Source organism: Nematolebias whitei, chromosome 14 (assembly GCF_014905685.2).
Source record: "Nematolebias whitei isolate Nwh7 chromosome 14, NemWhi1, whole genome shotgun sequence".
NCBI lineage: Eukaryota > Metazoa > Chordata > Actinopteri > Cyprinodontiformes > Rivulidae > Nematolebias > Nematolebias whitei.
Window position 1 is genome coordinate 16,754,372 of NC_056511.1, and position 17,373 is coordinate 16,771,744.

Below are 17,373 nucleotides of genomic sequence, written 5' to 3' on the forward strand. Positions count from 1 at the left end.
TGTGCAAAGAGGAGGACCACCTGCTGCTCTGCCCCAATGTGAGGGTGCCCTGCCTCAACGCTGAGTACGGCTGCCCGGTCCAGCTGCCCCGCTCCTCACAGGCTGCTCACCTCCAGGTGTGTCCGGCCAGCGTGGTGTGCTGCTCCATGGAGTGGCTCCGCTGGCCCATTGATGACACAAACCCTCACGAATATATTGCCCTGCAGGACAACGTTCTGAAGGAAAGTGAAGCTAAGAAGGAGGCTTTAGATGTTGCCATGGCTCTTGCTGATCAGTCAGATCTTTACAAACGACTCAAAATGAAGCTGGTCTATCCAGAACTGATGGAGGAGGAAGAGGAAATAAAAGAGGAAATGAAGGACGAAGCAGCAGTTGGAGGACTTGCAAATGCTGTTCAGGACAGAAATCCAACTGAAGGTTAGTCACAGTCTGTAAAATCCATCCATCCATCATTTTTACTTGCTTCTTCCTTTTTTGGGTCGTGGTGGGGTGGGGGTCACTGGTGCCCATATCCAGCAGTCACTGTGCAAGAGGCGAGGGACACCCTGGACAGGTCTCCAGTCCATCACAGGGACACATAGAGACAAACGAGACAAACAACCATTCACTCTCTCACTCACACCTAGAGACAATTTAGAGTTACCAATCAGACTAACATGCATGTTTTTAATCTGTGGGAGGAAACTGGAGTACCCGGAGAAAACCCACACATGCACGGAGAGAACATGCAAACTCTACCCAGAAAGGTCCCTAGCTGGGATTCAATCCAGCAACCTTCTCGCTGAGCCACCATGTCACCCCTTTTGTAAAATCAAATCAAATGTCTGAAAACCTGAAAACAGTGTTGAGCCATCTTGAATTGTTTTTTATGCAGATGTATACTGACTGACCTCTGAAGGTAATTTTAAGATGATTCTTGCATATTTGTTCTGAAAAATGTTAACTTTTATTGCTTTTTGAGATTAAGTCATTTTAGATAAAGCAAAGAGTATTACTGGGGTTAAATTCTTTACTATAACCTCTTTTTGACTTTATTAAGCCTTTTATTTTGTGTGTAAGCATGAATAAGTTATAAAGTAAATCTATAAATATAAATTTGTGCTTTCAAGTAAACAGACTTTCTGGTAATAATTGCTTGATCAACTGATTTTCAGATTCAAGGTTGTTGTTTGTTTTTTTAGATTTTACTTTGGCTGCCTTTTCACAAGTTTTCTGTCCATTAATCTATTCAACAGTGTGTTTATTTTTTGTTTAAGCCTCTTAATTCAGACCTGTGAACATTTAAACACAAGTAGGCTCCTAAATTCAAGAAATGAATCGGTGTTGTGTCAATGCATAACAAATGAACTGGTAAATTGGATCTTTAGGGTTTTTTTATTCATCTGTTACAAATTCAGTTCGGTTGCTTTTTATTAATTCAGTGAAAAAAATACCAACAATAACAGTTAACAGACAGAATATTTAATTTTATGCGAGTCCCAGAGAGCTATTAACTGAAAACTTGATGTATAGTAAATTATTAGCTACAGAAAGTCTGCAAAACTGTCAGTCAACATTGACTACAAGAAAATGTGACTAGAGGCAAAATATGACGGAATTGGGGCTAGCTTAAAACTTTTAAAAGGTACTGCAATCTTCTTTGTAATGTATATGAACCCTTTAAAAATGGTGCAAACAAAATCTTTTCCCTTGTATTTTGCAGGCCTCCCTGAAACGAGTGTGAGTGAAAATGTTACTGCAGAAGAAACTGCAGCAATCTGCAGAGGGCATGGTTCCGTCATCAACAAAGAGAAGTTCGATCTGTTTGAGATGATGTTCAACATGGACAAAAGCGCCTGCACGGTCGCTCAGGAAAACTTGGAAAATTCAAAGCAAAAGGCTGGAGAGAAGGAACAAACCCAGAGCGGGGGAGCTTCAAAGGATGGTGCGAGGCAGGACAAAACGTGTGAAGACCAGAAAGGTACGAAGACCGACGGTTCTGATGCACCAAATAACAGCTCTCCGCCTGACACGAGTAAGACCGGGCTGGCTCCATGGCAGGAGGGGGTTCTGGAGCGTCTGGGCCAGGAGCTCACCCCACAGGAGTACAACATGTACATGGTGCACCACGGACGCATGCTGCTCGCCTTCGGACAAATCGAGGCCTGCACACCGAGAGAGCGAGACTTTGTTTATGGCAGCCTGGAGCCCATTCCGGTACAGACGCTGCGCTCTTTCAAGGTGAGGCCTTTCAACCGAATTCAGTCCCTGAGATGCAAAAAATGATGCTGAGGTGCACCGACATCTATTCTGATGAGCATTTTTATTTACTTTTTTTAATTTTTTGCCATAAAAAGTGTATTTGAAAAATATTTTTCATGGTGGATGTTTAAATCAATATAATGAACATTTCAGACACACAGTTGTAATGGGTTAAACCAGCACTTACTAATAATATAATGAGCTTAAAACCAGAAGAATTCAACATTATATATATTTTTTACATTAAAATATCCTGCTGATATTGATTAGACTAACAAATATAGAAGTAATTAAAATAATTTCTACAAAACCATGCCTTTTTAAAATAGCTTAGATGTAACTTCATACATTGCCATTATACTGGGGTGTATGATTTTTTTTTTTTTTTATGTTTTCAAATGCATCAAATTACCCAGTCCCTTTCCTCTTTTTACCCCCATCATCTCCTTCCAAAGCAGGAAAACAAATTTGCTGCTCAATTTTTTTAAAGAAGTTAAAATCTAATATATAAAATTAACATTTTGCTCAAACCTCAGTTCAGTATTTGAACAACTGAAAATTCACCCATAATCAATCAACCTTTATTTATACAGGTAAATCATAACAACATAATGATTTGTTGGCAGTGCAGTTTTGACCTCCTGTTGCAGTAATCTACATCATAGGCACAGGTTTATCCAGAAACATCCACATCGTTTTCATTGTGTAATATATATTACACCACACTTTTTATTTAGGGAAAAACAAAAATAAAATTTTCCCTAAATAGAAGTTAAAACATTAAACTTTTAACAGCCCAGCGAGAACTTTATGATGTGGTTTCATCAAATTTGATTGACTGAAGTAGCAATAAAACTATTAATCTTTAAACCAAATCCACATTTTGGTCATAGTGTTATTTGTTCTTAAATTTTGCCTAAACATCTGCTTAAAACAGTTTTTTCAACCAAACCCCAACTTCAAACTAGTCAGAAAGGTAAACAGGAAACTAAAGACAAAAGTTGCGTAACCCCCCAAAAAACTGCTCTGTTACTCACTTTAACGGGCTTTGAGATGCTTTTTATGCAGGTAAAGGATCAAAAGCCCATTGCTCTTTCAAATAAGAGGCTTGCCCAGTATTAACTTACAAGAAATGTACTCATTTTTATTGTTTTAATCTCCAAAAATATGTTCACATCCTCCTCCCTGTAAGGTTCCTGAGAGTTATCGCTACAAGCGTCGCATTCATCTGTACGACACAGCCGCACGAGTGCAGAGCGAAAGCCGAGGCGTCGACACGTCAGACCTCGGTGGCAGTGAGGATGACTGGTTCACTGATGAAGCAGCAACAACCCTGCTGGGCTACGCTGAGATGGCAGTCATGGGTCACAGGGTATGAGAAGCTCTTGGCTGCTTCAGAATGCTGAACAAAACATTGGCTCAAGTTGAACAACTCCTGGGAAATATTGTGGAATCGCCACTCTTGCATCATCTTTCAATTGTGTTTGTATAAAAATATTAATCAGACACCACAAGACTATAATTTCTCTAAATTACAACTTCCTGGCATTGAGAAACGATAAAAGCATCAAGTAATATAAATGTGAGTCACAAATGCATTTTTAGGTTTAGAGTAAAAAAATGTAGGAGTCATTACATCTTCAATAAATGACAAAGTCTACATAGTAATTTTGGACACTTTTCTTGCTTCATCTGCTGAAAGGACGTTTGGTGACAATGACTTTATTTTTCAAAATGATAATGCTCTTTCCTTCGAGTAAAGAGCGGTATACTTCCCTTCAAGAAAACTATTTCTTAATGGCATGGCCTGCAAATGGTCCGGATCTCAGTCCAATTGAATATCTATTGGAAATTGAAGAAAACGATCAACGACAAGACTCCAACCTGCAAAACTGATCTGGCAACAGCAATAAAAGACAGTTGCAGTCGGATTGATTAAGAGTAGATTGTCATCAGTTCTGTCCATTCTTCAGAGAACCCAATATTTTATAAAGGACAGAGGTGATGCAACAAACTGGAATTTTGAAACATTATAGTTTGTGGCATATCCATCCATCCATTATCTTTTACCCGCTTATTCCATTTTGGGTCACGGGGGTCCAGCAATCACTGTGCGAGGGGCGGGGTACACCCTGGACGGGTCGCAAGTCCATCACAGGGTCACATAGAGACAAACGAGACAAATGGCCATTCACTCTCTCTCACACACCTAGGGACAATTTAGAGTTACCAATCAGTCTAACATGCATGTTTTTGGTCTGTGGGAGGAAACCAGAGAAAACCCACGCATGCACAGAGAGAACATGCAATCTCCACCCACAAGGGTCCCCGGACCGGGGTTTGAACCGCAGACCTGCTTACTGAGAGGCAGCAGCTCTACCAGTTGCGCCACCGTGCAGCGTTTTTTTTTTTTTGTTGTTATTGTGGTATATCTGTGACAAAATTTTTATTCAAAATGAAACCATTTAAAAAGTATCCTCCAAGAGTGATGATTCCCTAATTTTTGCCAGTGGTTGTAACTCATCCAAACAGGATTCACCTTTCTTTGTTCTGCTACAGATCAGTGAGTCGAAGGGTGCAGATGGGCTCTATGTGGACCAGGGAACTCAGACACACTTTTTCCTCTCAGCTCCATTTGAAGGAAAGACGACCCTGGCAGATGTGATGGTGGACAAACCGCTGAAGCTTCATCTGCAGCTTCAAGCAGAGAGTGTGAACAGCAGAAATAACCGATCGAGCTGTGTGTTCACCTTCCTCTGTGGTCACACCTTCCATCGCAGGGAGTTCGCCACGCACTTCAGGTGTCCGAGCAGTTAACGTCAACATTAAAGTGATGAATGCTGATATTCCTCTGAGAACTTGTGAGATGTGGTGGAGAAATTCCATAAGTGCAACCATTTTATTTATGCACAACCTTAAAAAAGTGGTGGATGGGTTCATAAATTGATTGTTTGAGCTGCCAATTATTTTCCAGGAATGTGCATAATGACATCCAGACAAGTCTCAGCGGATGGTTTGAACAGAGATGTCCCCTGGCATATCTGGGCTGCACCTACAGCCAGACAAGGTTTCATCCCTCCACACATAAAGCTACCATCTCCTACAAGTGAGCATACATGGGGTACACACACACGCACGCACGCACACACACACACACACACAGTATGCTTTGCTAAATTTACAGGGACTTTGCATTGACTTACATTAATTTTCACTTCATTTCTATGTCCTCACCCTGACCCTTACTCTAAACCTTACCTAAAAATGGGGCTGCTTCATATGGGCTCAGGTTGTGGAAAAAATTGTGCTAGTGTTAGTTGAAAACCACACGGAGGGAAACGTATCAGGAGATAAAGAGAAGGAAAGTCAAGCCAACTCTAAATGTGGGGACAATGACAAGCGAAGGTAGAGAGCCAACTTACATGATGCAGAGAAGGAAGGTGGATGTTTTATGTGTCTGAAGATAGAAGTAGAATGTCTGATGTTAAATGTTGTCAGTGGTTATGCTCCACAGGTTGGAAGTGACATCAAGAAGAGAAATAATTTTAGGAAGGATCTGGATTAAGTGATGGAGTATTCCCAGGGAGGAGAGAGTGGTGACTGGAGATGAATGGAATTAATGGAAATGTTGGAGAAGGAAACAGAGGGGATGAGGAAGTGATGGGTAGGTTTGGTATCAAGGAAGGAAACCAGGAAGGAACAGATGGTAGTGGATTTTGCCAAAAGAATGGAAATGGCTACAGTCAACACTTATTTCCAAAAGATAGCGGGAACATAGCGCGACATGTAAGAGAGGAGGAATGAGTATGCAGGCAGACTACAGAAAGACCATAGCCAGACAACATCAAATGGTTGTGTGTAGAATAACTGTTGCTGTGAAGAAGAGAAAAACAGTAAAAACATAGAAGGCCAAATACTGGAAGCTGAGGAAGGAAGAATGTTGTAAGGAGTTCAAAGAGGAGCTGTTAAAGGTTCTGGGTGGTAAGAAAGAGCTTCCATATGACTGGGCTACTACAGCAACAGTAATTAGAGAGATGGGTAGGAAGGTACTTTGTGCGTCATCTGGACAGATAAAAGATGATTTAAAAAAATCTGGTGGTGGAATAGTGAAGTGCAGGAAGTTATTCTGAGGAAAAGGTTAGCCATAAAGTAATGGGACAGTGAGAAGACTAAAAGTGGACAGGATGCAATGTAGAGCAAAAAGAGAGGTAACAAAGGCAAAACAAAAGGTGTAAAATGATTTGTATGAGAGGCTGGACATTAAGAAGGGAGAGAAGAACTTGTGTCAAATGGCTAAATAGTGGGATCAGGCTGGAAAGGATGTGCAGAAGTTAGGCTTGTTAAAGATATGAATTATAATGTCCTAACAAGTGAGAAGGGTGTGATGTGAAGATGGAATGAGTCCTTTGAGGAGCTAATGAATGAAGAGAATGAAAGTGAAAGAAAAGTAAAGGTCATAAAAACTGTGGGCCTGGAAGTAGGAAAGAACAATGAAGGTGAAGTCCGGAAAACTGAATTGAATGAAAAAGGCAGTAGAACCTGATGACATGCCAGTGGAAGTTTGGAAATATCTAAAAGAGATGGCAATGCGGTTTTTGATTCAAATATTCAATGGCACATTTGAGAATGGAAAAAATCACAGAGGAATAGATGAGAAGTGTGATGGTGCCTATTTTTAAGAACAAGGGTGATGTACAGAGTTATAGCAACTACAGAGGAATTAAGTTGATGAGCCACATGTTGATGATCTGGGAGAGAGTTATGGAAGTTAGACTTAGACGAGAGGTGACTGTGAGCAGCAGTATGGTTTCATGCCAAGAAAGAGCACCACAGATGCCATCTTTGCGTTGAGAATGCTGATGGAGAAGTACAGAGAAGGTCAGAAAGAACTTGTCTGTGGATTTAGAAAAAGCATATGGCAGGGTGCCGAGGGAGGAGATGTGGTATTGAGGAAATCTGGAGTGCCAGAGAAGTATGTTAGACAGGAACAGGATATGTATGAGGACAGCAGTGGTGAGATGTGCTGTAGGAGTGATGGATAGCTTCAAGGTGGAGGCGGGATTGCATCAAGAATCGGCTCTGAGATACTTGTTTGCTGTGGTGATGGACAGACTAACAGATGAGGTCAGGCAGGAATCCCCATGGACTATGATGTTTGCAGATGACATTGTGACCTGTGGTGGGAACAGGTGGAAGAGAAATTAGAGAGGTGAAGGTATGCACTTGAAGGAAGGTGAATGAAAGTCAGCTATAGTAAGACAGACTATGTGTGTGTGAATGAGAGGGAGGCCAGTGGAACAGTGAGGTTACAAGGAGCAGAGGTCACAAAGGTGCAGGACTTCAAGTACTTGGGATCCACTGTCCAGGAAAATGGGGAGTGTGGTAAAGAAGTGAAGAAGAGAGTCCAGGCAGGATGGAAGGAGAAAAGTTTCGGGAGTGATTTTTGACAAAAGGGTGTCGGCAAAGGTCAAAGAAAAAGTTTTATAGGAGTGGTAAGACCACTATGTTGTATGGTCGTTTTGTAACATTGACAAAAAGACAGGAGAAAGAACTGGAAGTGGAAGAAATGAAGTCAAGTCAAGTCAAGTCAGATTTATTTATAGAGCACATTTAAAACAGAAACTGTTACCAATGAAGATGTTGAGGTTCTCCTAGGAGTGACAAGGATGGATAAGATTAGGAATGAGATCATCAGAGGTACAGCACAGGTTGAACAACTGGGAGATAAAGTTAGAGAGGCCTGATTGAGATGGTTTAGACATGTCCAGAGAAAGGACAGTGGATATTTTGGTAAAAGGATGTAAGAAATGCAGCTTTCAGGGAAAGACAGAGATGAGATATACAGTAGATGCAGATACACACTGGTCAGTTTTTTTGTTTCAGAATTTTTTTCTTTCCACAACAGGGTCAAGTTAAATTTTGGAAGTCAAATTCTGCCCCTTTTGATTTTAAAAACATTTAAGTTGTAAATATAAGATACTACGTCATAATTTGACTTGGCATCGCATAATAATGTAACAGCATAAGGCATAATTTTGAAATGGTGTCTCATTAAGTGAAATAATATTTTTATCCCAGAGTGGATGGAATGGGCTTCCATAGTAAATAACCAACAGAGGAGTCATTGATTCAAATCATTGTATCTTCCATCTCAAATAAGAGCAACAAGATATTTCTTTTCTTCCTTACAGTCAGCAACTGAGGAGTTTCAACTTGCGTCCACTTGCTGTCTGCAGTCTTGATGGCAGCTCACCTAACTGTTCTGTGGACTCCTCCAAGGATCAGAAGAAGAGTGGAAGTGGAGCTGAAGGAGAGGACTCTCTCAGCTTGCTGCCCTATGAGGTGCTAGTCCACATGGCCAGCTTCCTGGACAGTCTGTCCCTGTCCCAGCTGTCCCTGGTGTCCCGACTCATGAGGCAGGTGTGCTCCTCTCTGCTGAACGACAGAGGGATGGTCACCCTCCGCTGGGAGAAGAAAAGCGACTCTCGTGGAGGATCCAAATGGAGGGCAAAGCCTGTGAGATAGTTTTTCTAAATCATCTATAGCTGCTTCTGCATGTCTCCTCCCCTCATGACTTTCATCCCGTTTCTCTCCAGGTGTGGGAGTTCAGTCATTTGTTCTCAGCAGTGGATTTGTGGCACATGGCCGACACACCACCCATTTCTGCTCATCTAAAAGTCTGTCCGTACTACCAGACCTCTGCATGGAGCGAGCCAGTTCCCCTCCTCAGCATGTCTGAGAAGGAGAGGAATCAGAGAAATCTAAGCCTTGTCAGTCATTTTACAGGAAACGGATAACAATGAAGATTTTTTTTTTTTTAAAGAAGAAACTTTACTCTGGGTTTTGTACCCAATTTTAATTTAACAGCCTCAATATTACAAAGGACTGTTTACATCTTAATATCAGTAGGTTCGACAAACACAGTCCGCCAAACCTCATGGCTGCCTACTGCCAGTTTTGATTATTCTTATTTCTTCATTCTTGTGTTGAAGTGCATGCATCTGATATCACAGTGAGTCACACATTTGAGTATGGTGCATAAAAAGTTTTCAAAATAAAAAAGCTTGAAGTGCCCTGAAATGACTTCTGTTGCGACTTAGTGCTATATAAATAAACTGAATTGAATTAATCCCAAACTAAATAAGCACGGTGTGCTCTAGTTTGTGTGTCGTGCATATATGTAAATAAAACCAACGTAATTTTGAAAACTGATGCCAACTTGACATAAAGAACTATAAGACTGCACACACACTTATAGGGCGAACATGACTTGGTACATTTCGCTGGTGTTGTAGTGAGATGTACCCCCCAAAGATCTATTTTCATCAATGATGTCACCAAGACCGTTTCTGCATGATGGATGGCAAATTTGCATGTATTATCTTTAGCGATGTGCATGGAGTTAGTGCTTATGATTGTACAGAAATTATTCTAGGGCAAGATCATCGCAAACGATTGATGTCTGAGGTTTCATTCAATCTTTATTTATACAGGTTAATCCCTGGTTTGAGGTTTGAGCCTGGACTGTGAGTCACCAGCACACTGTGCACATCAAACCTACAAGAATGGCTTGTCATTAAAACCCTGTTGAGCCCTTAGAGCAGGAGTGATGGTGATGAAAATGAACATTTTACCATTTGAGGTCTCGGGTAAACAAGGATCACGTGATTCTTTAACGTAAGCTAAACGAGCCATCTTGTTCTGAGAAACATCCAGCCGTGGAAACTGTGCTTGTATGTAAACATCCTTGTATCTGTGAGGTCATTGTCATATTTGTGCCCAGTGTTGGTAAAATGAATCAGAATGAGTGCAGGCTGAAGTGCAAAACAAAAGCAAAAATATATTTTTCCCCATAATTGATTTGGGGGGGGGGGGGGGGTAAAGTCAAAGACACCATCTAGCAATCCTGGTAACTGCTATAGCATATATTATTCTTAATCTACTTTTAAATCAAAGTTTTCTTACAGGTGTGTATTCAGAAATCTTTAACTTTTTTTTCTGTAGCTGTGGGAAATCCTTTCCATTAATTGACATTTGTAAGTAAGAAGTGGGTAAAAGATAATGGATGGATAAAGTCTAAAAGCTGCCATTGACCTTTTTTATAGTTTCTAATGTGCATGCATAAAATCAGGCACCACGCTCCAAACGCATTCATATATTTGATAATCAAAGTCAGCATGCAAATGTAGTGTTTTGGTCTCTTACACTCGCTTATCTATTGAGTTTAAATGCAATTGTAATTGTGAATTTGGTTTATTAGTATTTTACGTTGTGATAGTGCAATGTTTTTGAGTGTGTGTTGCCATGTAGCTGAATGGCTACAACGCACAGCTAAAATCTGTGGACATTAGACCAAAAAAAAAAAAAAAGTGGATCCACTCCACTGCTGATAAAAAAGTGATCACAAAGTTTAAACATCAAACCTAATCATTTCTTATACTTTTTCAAATAAGAAGGTCACAGTCAGTTGTAACAAATATAAACAATTTATTCAATTTAATTAGATATTTGAGAACTTGAAGTATGCATGAATATAGCTACATCACAATGCATCACACATTATGAACATTGAGCATGCACAATGGCAATGGTGGGAATATCCATCCATTATTTTTACCCGCTTCTTCCTTTTCGGGTGGTGGAGGTCACTGGTGCCCATATCCAGCAGTCACTGTGCGAGATGCGGGCCACACCCTGGACAGGTCTCCAGTCCATCACAGGGACACATAGAGACAAACGAGACTAACTATTTACTCTCTCACACCTAGAGACAATTTAGAGTTACCAATCAGCCTAACATGCATGTTTTTGGTCAGTGGGAGGAAACTGGAGGACCTGGAAAAACCCCATGCCTTTCCATTTTAAATATTGGGCTGCAAGGCCAAATAACATCATTCTTTTCCAATAAAAATTAAGCAATTCAAAACAAAACTGGCTTGTTGCCAAGGTGATAAATCAACTTAACAAACCCCATAGTGAAGCTTTTGAAATGGAGAATTTGCAGATAACTCGTAATTGCAAAGTTTCTCATTGCGATTCTCTTTTCAAGCACCAATCATCTTTAGGAAGGAGTCGATTAAAATAGTTGTCACTGTCTTATTGGCACCATCATGAAGATGCTGCATGCGCACGGTGGCACTAATCACCCGTCATACAGAAGCTGCTTTGTTGGGGGGTGCAGCGCCGCACTGCACGTAGCAGCACAAGGTGGAAGAGGAGGTTATTTCCTCATACCGCTCCTCCTGCAGGATTCATTGTCATGTTGCAAAAGGCAGGCAGTGAAACATCTTGCAGCACGTGAGGAGAGGAGACAAGGGTCTTTTTGCAGATTGTTTTTGTTGTCAGCTGCATCAAGGAGGAAACAGACGTCGGTCCAGGACAATACGAAGACTTCACGGTAGGCCACGTTCAGTGAAGGAGATTAAATCACAGCTAAATTGTTTTGCAAGAATTAAAAAAAGGCTTTGAATTAGATTAAACGAGAAAAGCCACGTGATGAAAAAAAAAAAAACTAATCGTGATTTTCTGCCAAACAGTTTGCAATAAACACACACACAAAACACACACTCCTGTAATGTCAAAGCTTCTAGTGGGACACGTTATCTGACATCCAGCTGCCAACATCTGTGTGAAGGTGAAACCATGGATGCAGGGAGGCTGGAGCAGCAGGTGGCCAGTGTTGAGAGGGGGATCACCTTCCTGAAGCAGGAACACCTGGTCATGCTGACTGGTCTGCAGCTGGAGATCACACACCTGAAGAGGCGCTGCCACGGTCAGTCCTGTTGGTCACCTGCTTCGCCTCATCACTGCTGATCTCATCCTGTGCTTCTTCTGTGTGCAGAGCTGAGCTGTGAGCTGGACTCCAGATTTCCTGACAGACACACTGCAGGTAAGAAATACTGACAACGGTGAAACGGATCTGTTGCAGACACCATTATGTGTCATGGTAAAAGGAAATGCACTTCTTGAAGGACTGCATATCACCAGGTGTCCATCATACAAGAATGTGGGAAATGATGGCGTCGTAGTCACGCCACACTTGGAGTATTTGTTGTGGAAAACTCTCAGCTACACATCAAACTTTAGCTCACTAGCCATTGTGTGATGACAAATATTGATTAGCTGTGGTGGCCATCTTGGATTACATTAAGTCCAAAAGTTAATTAGTTGTAAACGTACAACCGATGTTTACTTTTCAATTGTGTTGCATTTAGGTGACACTTTCCAGGTTTGTCTTCTCTTAGACGGTGTCACAAGCGTTAACCCTTCAGTGCACACTACAGATGCTTTTATTTGTGTCTCTCAGAGGAGGAAGCGGAACTGGCGGCACGCTGCGATGCTGCAGAGCGCCTCCTGGAGCGCCAGCAGTGCATGATGGTCGCTGTGCGTGGGGAGCTGCGAGCAGGCCGGGCACGAGCTTTTGCACTCGGGAGGAGCCTCAGGGAGGAAGAACGACATTTCTTGGAGGAGCTGAAGCGTCGCAGTCACAAGATTACCCTGCTGAATCGAGAACTTCAACACCAGAACGTTGTAACGACGACACTCCACCATGAACTTCACGCTGCGCGGTTAAAACTTTTCCAGCGGTGCCAGAGTGCAGGTTCGGTTGCAGAAACAGAACAAGAAGTCGGAGGAAAGGAGGATGAAGGGGATGATGATGATGATGATGATGATGATGAAGACGAGGAAGATGGAGGCTCAGATTGGCTCTTTTCTCCACTTCCTGCTGCCTCCTCTGATGAGTCAGAGTTAAGACACAGGAGGCAGGTCAGCCTGAGGGAGGAGAGGGTGAGAGCATGTATCCCGCAGGAGAGAGTGACATCACCACAGAGGCCACACCCCATGCCTGACCCTGCCCTCTTCTTAGTGCCACTTAGGTACCGCCTCCTTCGTTTGGGCCAGCCAATGAGAGCACAGGAAGAGGAGAGGAGCGAGGATGAGTGGGAGGACATAGAGGACAGCAGAGTCCACAGGAGGGTGGACATGGGAGCAGGGGAAGGAGAAACTTCTCTGTGACGAAGGAGGACCAACATCTGATCAATTTAACCACATAAATCTCTGTAGATTCCAGAAAGTTAGTTATTTTTCTAGTTATATTTGTAGAGTTAGAGTTCTTAGACCTATAGATATTTTAATGGATTCATCTTGGAGACATTGCAGCGTGCAAGGACTGGGGTCAAATATAACAGATGAGCGGTTCAGATAAGACGCCTTCTCATTTTAACACAACTGCTTTAGCCTTGTCTCTCCATCAATAAACACGTTCACCACACTGTTAAAGCAACTGGGTTTTTTTTTCACATCACCAGTCATGTGTCAGCTTCTGGCTCTGAAAGAGTTACACACATTGATCTGCACTTTATTAAAGTCATGCAATGTGCCATAAAATATGTCAAAATGTCTGTTGCCTTTTATTTCTGTTCTCATTTCAAGTAGTAATTTTAAATTTTATACTTTATTTATAGTAAAAGCCAAGCTAAAAAGAGGCTAACTAAAAGAAAAAAGTTGCAATAAATTACCTAAAAGTTTAAAAAACTAACTTGAAATTAAAAGTAAAACACTAGTTTTGGTAAAAGTATCAGACTGGAAGGTAAAATTAGCAAAAGGTTATTAGCTAAAAGTGGTAAAACAGTTCACAGCTAGAATTAGCAGAACTGTAGCTAAATATTAAAAATCAAAGTTGTAGGTTAAAGTTAAAATTAGCAATAGTTAAAAGTTACATGGAGACCGAGATGGGATAGAGGCAGGGCAGCCGACCCGGGACCCGAAAGTCCCAGGCTCGATCCCCAGTCATTGCACATCTTGTGGTGTCTCTGAGCAGCACACTCCATCTGCTCCTTGCCCCGGGCGCCCCAACAGCCACCCACTGCCCCACCTCCCCAATCGCTCCGCATGGGAATAATGATGACAACACATAACAAACACATTATTATTATGTATCAAAAAGGCCAAGATTTGCCTAATTATAGGTTAAAATAGGAAAAGACAAACATATAGCATGTATTTGAAGCAGATTTCACAATGTTTTGTTTAAACTTTCGGAAAGATTTCATGTATTTAAATAAGGATTTTTTTGTACTTAAAGTTCCATCTATCTATTATATTTACTCGTTTCTTCCTTTTCGGGTCGTGGGGGTCACTGGTGCCCATATCCAGCAGTCACTGTGAAAGAGGCGGGATACACCCAGGACAGGTCTCCAGTCCATCACAGGGACACACAGAGACAAACAACACTAGGGACAATTTAGAATTACCAATCAGCCTAACATGCATGTTTTTGGTCTGTGGGAGGAGTACCCAGAGAAAACCCACGCATGCACGGAGAGAACATACACACTTCACTCTGAAAGGCCCCCGGCCAGGATTTGAACCGGCGACCTGCTCGCTGAGAAGCGGTAGCTATATTAACAAAGCTGCCCACGTACTTAAAGTTAAATGTATAAAATTTTACAATTGCTATAAGTCATAAATATTTTTGATTGAACATTTTGATATATGAATGATAAAAATAACATGCAAAAGCAGTTTGATTAAAAAAACAATTCAGCAAATAAAAAAACTATAAAGCAAAAAACTACAATGAACAAGAAACAGCTTCTACCCTGAAGCTCATAGAGTACACTCATAAATCCCTAACCCGAAAAATCACTGTAATGCCACTTTAATTGGAGATTTATCACTTTATCTATGCTGCTGATTTTCCATGATGCTGATCTCTTACCTTAAGCTGATGTATTCATCTGCTCACAACAGACTCATGTTCAGGCTGCTGTTTAATACATCGTATTACATTACATTATATATCTTAGATCCTTGTATACAGTTTATTTTTACACTTTATATTTTTGCTAGTTTTGGGTGTAACTGGGACCTTGTGTACACAATTTCGTTCCACCTCATGTACCACATGTGATGCGAATGACAATAAAGAGCAACCTCAACCTCATCAGGATGAAAACATGTCTCCTGGTTTATCTGAGATTCACAGGGAATTGACATGTATGACTTGAAATTGTGAAAATAAAATGTTCACCCCCCCCACCCCCCACCACCACCACCACACACACACACACACACACTCCCCACACCCATTCTGATTCAGATGCTCCATAGTTATTTCCCACTAACTTGATCAATGGCTTTAAAACTTTCTGAGAAAAATAAAATTCAACCTGTTGTTGCATTCAGGGACCTATATCACATATATGCTTTAATTTGTTACAATCTTAATTTGGTTCATTATTACCTCGTGCTATAATCACCTACCTGCAGTATCCTTCACATAGCGAGCTCTAGATGGCAGTAACAGCTCCATGCTGCTGTTTTTCATTTAAAATCTGTATAAAACAGTAGGAGATGGGCTTGAATACAGGAAATTACATCATCAAAACTGCTGAGAGGTTGCCATCTTCTGGACTTGGGTAGACACTGCATATGTGTAGAGAAGGCCTTCAGACTGCCATCGCTGCCTCCTCTCCTCTCATGAAGGACAGACACACACTGGGATAATGTGGTCACACAGCAAGGATCGAGGAGCTTCGGGCACCAGAAAGAACCTCTGTTCTGTGATCTGAGCAGGATGGAGAGCAGAGGATGGCAGAGAAGATGACAACCACTGACACAGATTTCCTCTTTCTGCGCTGGATGGTGGCTGTCACCCACATGTGAGTGTTGAGCTGATGTTATTCTCGTCTCTGATATCGTTTGTGCCGTTTTCTGCAGCCGTTTATGTTCGGATGAGCTTCTAGAAAATGTGTGGCTTTAACACAAAAATAAATAAAAATATATACATTTGAATTATTGAGAATGGCTGTTTTAATTTAAAATGAACACCTTTTTAACTGTCTTCATCACAAATCACAGATATTTTTGATTTATTGCAGTTTAAGCGGCCTGAGAAAAAATATCCAATCTTGTGCTTTATACAGTAATTTGGCTTAGATTTTAGGCCCGAGAAAGTCTAACACAAAACTTCAGCTAGGTGCCAGCCTTTTCACTCTGTTTCACCTAAGGAGGTATTTTTTGATGGATAAATCCGATAAACAGAGAAAACCTATAAGAAAAAAACCCAGTATTGTTGATCCAACATTTTTCAGTCAGGTCATCTGGACAGTTTCTTTTTTTTTTTTTTGTGCTGAAACATTTCAGCTTCCATCCGGAAGGCTTCATCCGTCAAGGAAACACACAACAAAACTGATTCTTTCCCCAACAGCTTACTCCAAAGTGGAACAAACCAGTTATGTTGGTGCTAAGATGGTGTCTTTGGCACGCCCCCTCCTCTGCTTCCTGCCCTCTTCCTCGTCGACAGTCATGTCAAACTGGTTCAAAACAACAAAATCCATGCTCAATAATCCAGGTATACAATCCAACATTTTTCAGTCAGGTCATCTGGACAGTTTCTTTTTTTTTTGTGCTGAAATGTTTCACCTTCGATCCGGTAGGCTTCATCAGCATTGTTGAATTTGTGTTCATGCTTGTGTGCTTAAAAGAAAAGCTGCTGTATTTTGATAAATTCTGCCTGTTTCTTTTCCAGATCCTGCGTAACTCAGTTTTCAAACTTTGACAGCAATAAAAGTACAGAATCACAAATTGTACCCAAAAATAATACCCAGCATTCCTTGAAGGAACAAATATCGCCGCTACCTTTCCTGCCAGAGTTTTAAAACAAGATTACTTTGTGTTGATAAGTAATGGAGTGCAGCTGTTTTGGCTGCTACCTCTTGAAATGGCTCAATATCTGTTAAATTGAATTATAGCTATTTTTGTTCTGTCTAAAGCTGATTAGCTGTGGTGGCCATATTGAATCAGATTGATCCAAAATGATATAGCACCAAAAATTTGTAGTAATTTTAACTAGTAATAGATGTTCATCCAGTGGTTACTTTCATGAGAGTTTAATTAAAATGTGTCCAGCGGTTCATGATATTTGGTAGCAGACAAATACATGAACACATGTGCACAGATGAGTAAAAACAATATGGCCTTATATACCAATATATATGTCTGTCTATCTATCTATCTATCTATCTATCTATCTATCTATCTATCTTATCTATCTTATCTATCTTATCTATCTTATCTATCTTATCTATCTATCTATCTATCTATCTATCTATCTATCTATCTATCTAT

General features: G+C 40.9%; 2 protein-coding genes across 2 annotated transcripts; both read left to right on the forward strand.

The window, feature by feature from the left end:
• Positions 1-5: 5 nt before the first annotated feature.
• LOC119420862 (F-box only protein 40) lies at positions 6-9,038 on the forward strand (the record flags this gene model as incomplete). The annotated part of the gene is made up of 7 exons (XM_037688286.1): positions 6-417; positions 1,703-2,220; positions 3,434-3,613; positions 4,801-5,042; positions 5,216-5,347; positions 8,433-8,757; positions 8,838-9,038. Coding segments are annotated over 7 exons (2,010 nt in total), but the record flags the coding sequence as incomplete, so codon positions are not given.
• A 2,845-nt stretch (positions 9,039-11,883) lies between these two features.
• LOC119419972 (coiled-coil domain-containing protein 92) lies at positions 11,884-13,257 on the forward strand. The gene is made up of 3 exons (XM_037687342.1): positions 11,884-12,013; positions 12,083-12,130; positions 12,548-13,257. Exons 1-3 carry the CDS (start codon positions 11,884-11,886, stop codon positions 13,255-13,257), a joined length of 888 nt encoding a protein of 295 aa, XP_037543270.1.
• Positions 13,258-17,373: the final 4,116 nt, after the last annotated feature.

What these genes read in the sequence shown, in the direction of transcription:
- LOC119419972 (XM_037687342.1), top strand. Translation starts at nt 11,884, where the DNA reads ATGGATGCAGGGAGGCTGGAGCAGCAGGTGGCCAGTGTTGAGAGGGGG. An exon ending in CCTGAAGAGGCGCTGCCACG is followed by an intron (nt 12,014 to 12,082) that starts GTCAGTCCTGTT and finishes TTCTGTGTGCAG; the next exon opens with AGCTGAGCTGTGAGCTGGAC. An exon ending in TCCTGACAGACACACTGCAG is followed by an intron (nt 12,131 to 12,547) that starts GTAAGAAATACT and finishes TGTGTCTCTCAG; the next exon opens with AGGAGGAAGCGGAACTGGCG.